The sequence below is a fragment of the Otolemur garnettii genome, unplaced genomic scaffold (assembly GCF_000181295.1).
Source record: "Otolemur garnettii isolate 467f Iridium unplaced genomic scaffold, OtoGar3 scaffold00058, whole genome shotgun sequence".
Taxonomy (NCBI): domain Eukaryota; kingdom Metazoa; phylum Chordata; class Mammalia; order Primates; family Galagidae; genus Otolemur; species Otolemur garnettii.
In genome coordinates, this window is record NW_003852453.1 from 6,705,058 (window position 1) to 6,713,394 (window position 8,337).

The 8,337-nt window shown below is 49.1% G+C and overlaps 1 protein-coding gene across 1 annotated transcript in view; it reads left to right on the plus strand.

Moving 5' to 3' along the window:
• Positions 1 to 2,441, plus strand: part of FTO (FTO, alpha-ketoglutarate dependent dioxygenase) — a 402,518-nt gene extending 400,077 nt beyond the window's left edge. Inside the window, exon 9 of the mRNA XM_012806866.2 lies at positions 130 to 2,441. Within this exon, the coding sequence (XP_012662320.1) occupies positions 130 to 283 (154 nt within the window). The 3' untranslated portion in view covers positions 284 to 2,441. The remainder of the gene's footprint in view (positions 1 to 129) is intronic.
• Positions 2,442 to 8,337: the final 5,896 nt, after the last annotated feature.

The window sequence follows — 8,337 nt, forward strand, 5'->3', positions numbered from 1 at the left end:
CCCATCACCATGACCTTCAGCACCGAGGACGGTTTTGAAGCACCCCCGTGTTGCGCCGGGTTTCCCGGGGGGTGTGGGTCTCCCAGATGTTTCCTCCCATGAGTTAACTGCCCATTCTTCCTCTTCCAGGTGCCAGTGTCGAATTGCCCGAACTTTGCCCGTAGATCAGAAGCCGGAGTGTCGGCCGTACTGGGAGAAGGATGATCCTTCCATGCCGCTGCCGTTCGACCTCACAGACATCGTTTCGGAACTCAGAAGTCAGCTTCTGGAAGCAAAACCGTAGGAGGAGCACAGGCCTGAGGTGGAGGAGAAGAATCTGCCATCGTGGGCTCCTCCAGCCTCGTCCTGGGCTTGGGCAGGTGTGGACGTCTCCTGGGTCTCAGATGGCAGCCCCTGGGTCCCAGTTGTAAACAGCTAGGGAAGGGAGCCCAGGAGCTTTTAAATGTCTAAAAATGACACAGTGTTATAATCTGATTTGGTATAAGACAAGAATTCACCCAAAGAGAAACCTTCCCCACTTAGATTTTTTTTTTTTTAATGTGAGCCAGTCAGCCACCAAGGGCCAAGGAAGGTGACAGAGATGAGCCCAGCATGTGACAAAACGTAACCTACTTTGCTGTTTTCCCAGCCTTTTTGGAGACTCTAGAGTGGGCCCAGTCATCTGAGGAGACACAGGCCTTAGAGACATCTGTCCCGGTTCCTCACCGTGCTCCCCAGAGGTGTGCTGTGCAGCGGTAGCCACTAGCTAGCTACTCAAATTTAAATTCTATTTTAATTTTAATTAAAAATTCAGTTCCTCAGTTGTCTTAGCCATGTTTCAAGTGCTTAACAGACACACATGGCTAGTGACGACCGTATTGGACAGCAAGACCTACAACATCTTCATGATTATAGAAAGTCCTATTGGACAAGGCTTCTATAAAGAGTCTGAAATCAGGAATTCTTTTTTCTAATTCTCTCTTTTTTGATTTTTTCTTTAATTCCCACAGCCTTGACTTGAAACCCATCTTTTCCAATTTTCTACACCTTCTATCCCCACAGGAAGGAGAGATGAAAAGAGAAATGACTTATGGGAGAGCAGCCCTGTCCCTTCACTGAGATAACCCTAAGTGAAAGCCCAGTGCCGAGTCCCAGGCACTGTACACGGGAGTCCGGTGGCAACAGTTCAAATAAGTTGCTATCCTGTCTTTAGGAGGTTTCCCTGGTCTAATGAAAAAGGTACAGCCCCATTTACGTTGCTCCATGGATTCAACCGGCCTAGTAGAGTTTTTTTCTATAAGTGCCCGCTTCACATGTAATGACAGGTTGAATGGAGGCTTAGAGAATCCCAGTGCCCATCCTGTGGCCTTGGGGTGTCAGAGAGACAAGGTAGATTAGAGATTAAAACCTGGGCCCTGGTTTGAGAGCACCTGAGTGAAGACTCCCACTAGCTTTTGTGACCTTTGGCACATTATTTTTCCTCAGTTTCCTCATCTGTGTAATGGGGATATACTAAAGGAACCCATGCCCAGGGTGAGGTGTAAGTGAGGTGATCAAGGGCAGACTTAGGGCACTCTCTGGCAGGTGAATATTAGTAGTGTTGTGTGTCAGTACGCCGACCTGATGCCAGTGTTCCTCCTTCTTCTCTCCGTCCATGTGCCAGTTTTGTCCCCTGATGCCGTTAACACCCTCTTTCTAGCCTGGTGCAAGCTCCTTGGTGTCCCCAGAAATCGCGAGGACAGTTGGCCCCTCTCCCCAGCCTGTTGCCGTCTCCTATAGTTGTTCACAGTCGTCTAGAAGCTGAAGAACTTTTTCCCACTGAGGGGTGTGCCGAGAACAAACTCGTTCCTGCCACCCAGTCTCAGAGGGTCAAGGCATGTGCCGCCACCACGGACTTAACAGCCACAGAAAAGTCACATTCAGCAAAGCAGCCAGGGTCCCAGCATGTTGAGACGCAAGTTCCCTCAGACCACAGGTTGTTTCAGGGATTAAATGAGATACTACAGGTGAGGAGGGCGTGGCAGGCAGAGAGCGCAGATCGGGCACCTTCAGGACACCCAGCCCAGTGTGGTATTTTGTTCTTTGTTGTATTTCATTATGTGCCGTTATTTAAAAACTGGGAGCTTTCACATAAAATAAAAATGTCTGCTTTCTCTTTAGAATCCAGAACACCCAGTGGTCCTAGGCTTGCGTCCTAGCATGGCACAGCTGAGCAGTGCCTCCCTGCTCTGGGCAGGTGCCAGCCCTCCCGGGCTTTGCCGTGGGCCCTGCCCAGGCTCACTCGCTGTAGACCCACCTGCTCCACAGATCTCCAGGCTGCTTGCTTGCACCCTTGTAGTAGAAATAAATAATGTTAGTGCATACCTCAATCTTCGTGTGTTACTATTGAACTGCATTCATGAGTTGCTTGTCCTAACGTCCTGTGCATCATGGTATTCATATACAATAAAAATATTAAAAAGATGAGCTAATAAACCAGGACAGGCTATGCTGTTTTCTTCTGCACACACCAGTGGATGGCCAGTATCGTCACCGGCCTACGTGGGGCCTCGGTGGAGCCGGGTCAGGTGCAGCAGGGTTGGGAAAAACACAGCCTTAAGTGGATCCAGAAGGCAGGATCACATTTCTTTCTGAAGAAGACTCAGTGGCTCTCTGTGAGCACAAATGGGGTGTGTTTGAGGATTGCATGTGCTCTCTGGGGCAGTTTCTGGAGGGTAGAAGGAAGGGGACAAGAGACAATATAAAGGTGGCTGGTGGTGGCAGTGACAATTCACTCCTGTCCTGCAAGGTCAAGGGAAGGCTGGCTTCTCCCCTGTGAACTGGAGAAGGACTGTCCTGGGAACACTGGTCCAGAGTCCACCCCTCCACTACGTGTGTGCACGAGGGAACCAGGGCAGCCTTGATCCTGGGACTGGCTCAAGTCGGCAGCAGCCCCCACTGCCTTCCTGCTGGCCTTCTCCACAGTGTCCTCAGGTCCCGGCTACCTTGAAGAAAGTGCCCTGAGAGATCCCTCTGCACCGGGCACTACTGACTTCCCTCTCTCCTCCCGCCCACAAACCTTTCTTGGCACCTGCCACAGCTCCACAGTGTGGCCAGCACTGGGGACCACGGACAGATCCCTGCCCTCCAGGGGTTCACAGGCGAGTGAATATAGTGACCCTAACAAGGCCTTAACCTGTAAAGGGGGAAAGTCACCCAGCCAATAAGTAGTGAGGTCTTTCCAGATGGCTGTAAGAGCCAGGAAGGGAGCAACTGGGTAAAGGACCAACTGTACCTGGATCAGGGAAGAATTTTCTGGGCCATAGGGCAGTAGGCTGAGCACTTGGTAGGGGCCAAGGAAGAGGAAGGACCCTGTAGCCGGAGCGGAGAAGGCAGGAGGAAGGACCGAGGATGTAGCTATAGGGCAGGTGGGAGCCACGTCAGGCCTTAGTGTACACACCCAAGAAGCACGGCCCGGTTTTATGCAGGAAGGATGTGGAGGTAACTTGATATTTTTATGTTTGCAACAATCACTCTGGCTACTATCTGGATTCCAAAAGGTCTCAGAGAGCAGATGGCTCAAGCGAAAGGAGCCGCTTTCCAGTTGGGAATGTCCCGCTTGTGGGGAAGAGGGGCACAGTAGTCCGAGAGCCCCCCCAGCTCCCTCCTGTTTACAGTGCGCACTAAAGCACCCTGCCCTGTGCATCCCTCCTGCTCTCACAGGCAGCCTGCAGCCCTGGAGAACTTCTAGACATAAAAGAGCAGGGTCATGGCCTCACTGGTAACACAACTATAGTAATAAGCTTCTAGATCCATCATGAACTGAATCAAGGGATGCTTCAAATAAGATTCCATAGGCCCTATTTAACGGACCCCACGTTCAGTAGGGGTTTTTTGTATGTTTCCAGGGAAGGAAGTTATTTTCGAATGCAACTTTTTTTCCCCCTGCTCTAGTTAAGGCTGATTTTACCACTGGGCAAATTGCATACATTTGGATCCATGCCACGCTAAATACCGTTTATTTTGGAGATCTGTCAGAGGCAAGCGCTTGGAAGACAAGGGGATTCTGATTTGAAAGGGCGATTCTCATCCAGACAGATTCAGACGGAGAGAGGCAGCCGGGATTAAAATGCGCTGAAGCGGTGATGCCGTTTATCCAGTTTGCCTTTGTTACTTTGTGATTAAATGGTATTTTTAATTAAGTTTCATTGGGAGCCATAGGTATCGCTGTGGTGAAATCAATTTGACAACCATAAAGGGGGGAAGGCACGGGCGTGTTGTGATGATTGCGGCTGTAGGGAAAGCCAGGAAGGGGGGAGCTGGCCAATGACGACTTCTGTAAGACCGCAAGGGCACCCGGGTGCTGTGAGTTAGGGGGGCAGGTTTCAGCAGTGGTCGGGGGAGGAGGACACCGCTCCTGAGACACCTCGGGGCCCACTGGGAACTCCAGGAAAGTGTGTGCAGGGTGTGTTTCTCATTAAGAACACATGAGTGTCCCCCGAACCCCATCTGGGATGTCCAGATTACTCTTCAGCCTGGCTCCCAAGCAGCATCTTCCTGTAATCCTTCCTCCCACCGGCCCTTGTTCTTCCAAGATAGTTCTAACTCCCCCTCTCGCAGAACTTTCCAGGGACAAGTTCTTCCTGGTGCCTGACCCAGACCCTCCTCCTCCAATTGGACACTAGTCTCCTCTGCACCCTGTGTGCCATCCATTCTGCCGTCCTTGATCAGATTTTCCAAATCTTCTGATTCCCGAGAGGGCAGCAGACACTTCGGGCCACAGGCTCCCTGGATTTGAGTCCTGGGCGTGTGAGTAACCCCAGGGCTTCCCACTCCTTCAAACCTTTGTTCTCTTGTCTACAAAGTGAGAATAAGAGTAATCCATGACCTGAGGTTGCTGTGAGGAAGCGGTGAGTGAATGTGCATATATGATAAAATGCTTCCCACAGTACCAGGTGTCCTGGTGTCCAGTACGGTGCTAGCCTGGTATCAGCCCAGTTTCCTGTGATAACAGTTGTAGCTTTATTGACTGGGGCAAATCCTCTCACCTCTCTGTGCTCCAGTCTTGGTTTCTATAATAGGGGTTGATGATAATGTCTAGCTCATTAGATTACTCTGTCCCCTGCGATCGTGCATGTTAAGTGATTCACATCATGTCTGGCACTTAATAATCACTCCGTGCGTGTAAATTATTATGATGGGAAATACATTGACCAAATAATCAGAGAGACGAAAGATGGCTGTGGTTTGTTTAAGAAGAATGTTATGTTCCCATCCCGTAGTAACCCAAAGGTACTATGGGAAATCATTCTTTAGGACTCCCGTTACTACCACAGGAGGAGGTCACCCGTGGCAATTTTAGATTTGCTTAAAAAAAATTCTTACCATCACCTTCTAATGGATGATCTGTGTACAGCAATTGTGCATCGGCTCCGAACGTCTGAGGACCAGGGTCGGTGTATTTCCAGGGGGCAGGGGAGCATTAATTAACCTCCCGCGTTAGATTCAGTGATTCTTTCCAAATGATGCGGCTCATGAGTTTGCTTGCATTTACTTTTCATCAATCCTGGAAGAATCGAGGTAAAATAGTTCCTCTGCACGTGTGTGTCAAGCTAAATGGATAACAGCAGATACAGATCTGTTTGCCTGTCTGCACTTGCCGTTAGACAAAATTCATCAATTTTACAAAAGCCACTGACTAAACATGGCACCAATACAAATGAAGTGCCCGAGCTTCCAGGCTTTTCCCTTTGTTTCTCCTCTGGTGAATGCACTGGCTCCCTGCTGAGAGATGAGGAGAGCTGGCCTGGGACAGCAAGGTGCCTGCCCTCCAGGTGGGGACACAGGGTCAGGGCCATTCTGCAGGAAGTTCAGGGAAATTCTGACCCTCTTGGGGCACGAAGCTCCTCCGGGCAGACTTGCTTGGTGTTAAAGATTAAAGACCACAGGTGATCAGGTTCGCCTGTCTTAGTGGTGCCAGGTTCAAGGACACCCTGCCTACCCTTCCCAGCCTCCAAAGAAGGGGAGAGGATCTACAAGCCAGATCAGTCCCCCCAAGTAAGACTTACCGCACAGCCAGCCAAAAGATGACATTCGCAAGAGCTTTGTCAGCGTTAAAGTCCTACCCGAGTCCAGTGGAGGGGATTCTTATTATTTATTTGTGAAACCCACCTAAAACTTTGGTGCCTAATGGAAGAATTCCCATATCCATTTTTCACCCCTGATCAGGCAGGGGCCAGTCTGACGCAGGAGTGGCATATGGCTCACGCTTGAGGCCACCACAGGTAGAGCACGGAGAAATACAAGCATCTCTGCATAAGAACAGCCTCAGTGAGAAATGTGAAGGCCTCATCTTTAATTTTTTGGTCTCACACCCTGTTAAAAACTCCATAAGTGAGTATGTTCAGTACTTTTGTAAAATAACCTCGGAGCTTCACCAAACACGGATGGAGGGGATTTATTTCTTTGCCAAATTGCTGCCCCCAACTGAAAAACCTGGTTATCTTTTCGAATAGGGGATTCAACATTCTGCTGTGGAGCAAACACAGTTAACCTACAAACCCCCAAGCCCCACAAGGGATGAATCAATTTCTCAGAGCGGCTAAAGCTATTGCTCGTAACTCACCCAACACAGAAAACTAGACCTCTGGTCATCCTCCTTCTCCCCCCCACCCCCCCCACCCCCGCCAACTCTGCAGACAGAGCTTTCCAGTTGATTATGCCTTGATTAGAGTTGGGAAAGACACAGGCCAGGTATATAGGATTCCCCTGTGCTCCCTCCTCTGCGCCCAAACAGGGTCAGGCTGAGGGAGATCTTGGCGAACGCAAACAATCAAGCCGTGTTTACCATGGACGTTTGGTTTTCTTTTCCCCAAATCAAAACAGAGTTTAGTAGGCAGCGGATTTCATACATGACCCTTGATCAATGGAATGATCTGTCAGAAGCCATTAAAGCCCCCATTAGCTTGAATGCATTCAAAGCTAAACTATTGGATCATTTAAGGGCCGCAGTGATTGTTTTTAATATATTATACATTGATTTCTCCCTGCGAGCGGCAACATAAGTTTGAAACTAACTGTGTATGACTAAGGCTCTATTTGCTGTCTCCATCCTCTCTGAAAAGCATGGTTTCACTTCGACCAGAAATGTCTGTGTTATAGTTTTCAAAGGGACGCAGAGCCAGTTAGGTTTCCCAAGGTTTAGACTGGGTCAGGTTGTTTTTGGTTTTTTCCTTCCTGAGCTTTCTCCTATTTCTTTGTGCCCGTGAAGTGAGCTGTGCGTGCAGAATGGGAGAGGCATCCCTGCCAGGGACCTCAAGTGAAAGCCAGTAGGGGAAATTTTTCTGAAAGCATGAAGCCAGCAGAGGCCAAAATCAAAGTGAATTTGACAGCCTTGGGCCAGCAAAACTCTGTGCCCAGCAGAAAGCAGCAAAGAAATGTGGCTGTGTTGGGGGCGTCCTCGCTGGGACGCAGCTGGGTGAGCTGAAGGCACCAGGCGAGGACACTAAGCAGGGCCGCAGGACCTCCTGGGACTGCCATGGTGGTAGAGTCAATTCTTCACCCTGAGCCAGAATGCATTCATCTAACCCTTGCTGCCTTCCTAAATATCAGACTATGCTAGATACGCAGGTGCTTGTCCTCAACTAACCTTTCTGGTTTCCGCCCTTTTTACCCAATACAGACCGTAAGAATAGCACAGCATCCTGGTCAAACAAGCAATGGTTTCCACATTTGTAGAGGCATGTATCCCAAAGAGAAGTGTAAAATGCATCACACCCATTTTACAGATGGGGCAGCTGAAGCCTAGATGAGAGAAGTTAAGCTATTTAAGGTGAACTGTAGAAAGTTTAAGTATCTGTTGAGATTTAGGAAGATCGAACATTTTTTTTTTTTTTTTTTTGAGACAGAGTCTCACTATGTCACCCCTGATAGAGCGACATGGAGTCAATAGTTCACAGCAACCTCAAACTCTTCGGCTTAAGCAATTTTCTTGCTTCAGCCTCCCAAGTAGTTGGGATTACAGGCACCTGCCACAACGCCTGGCTGTTTTTTTGTTGTAGTTGTCATTGTTTAGCTGGCCGGGGCTGGATTTGAACTCGCCAGCCTTGGTGCCTGTGGCCAGCACTGTAACCACTGTGCTGCGGGAACAAAGCCAAGACAAACATTCTTGAACCTACCTGTGACATGGTATGCCACTCCATGGCAGACTGGAGTGGTTGTGATCGACAGTAGGGCCTCAAGTATTCACCATCTGGGCTTTACAGAAAAGGTTTACTGGCCAAGAGCCTAGCTCAGAGTGTTGTCATATCACTGGTGATCATGAATGTTAAGTGATCAATATCATGTCTAATACTTAGTAATTACTCAACTAATATAAAT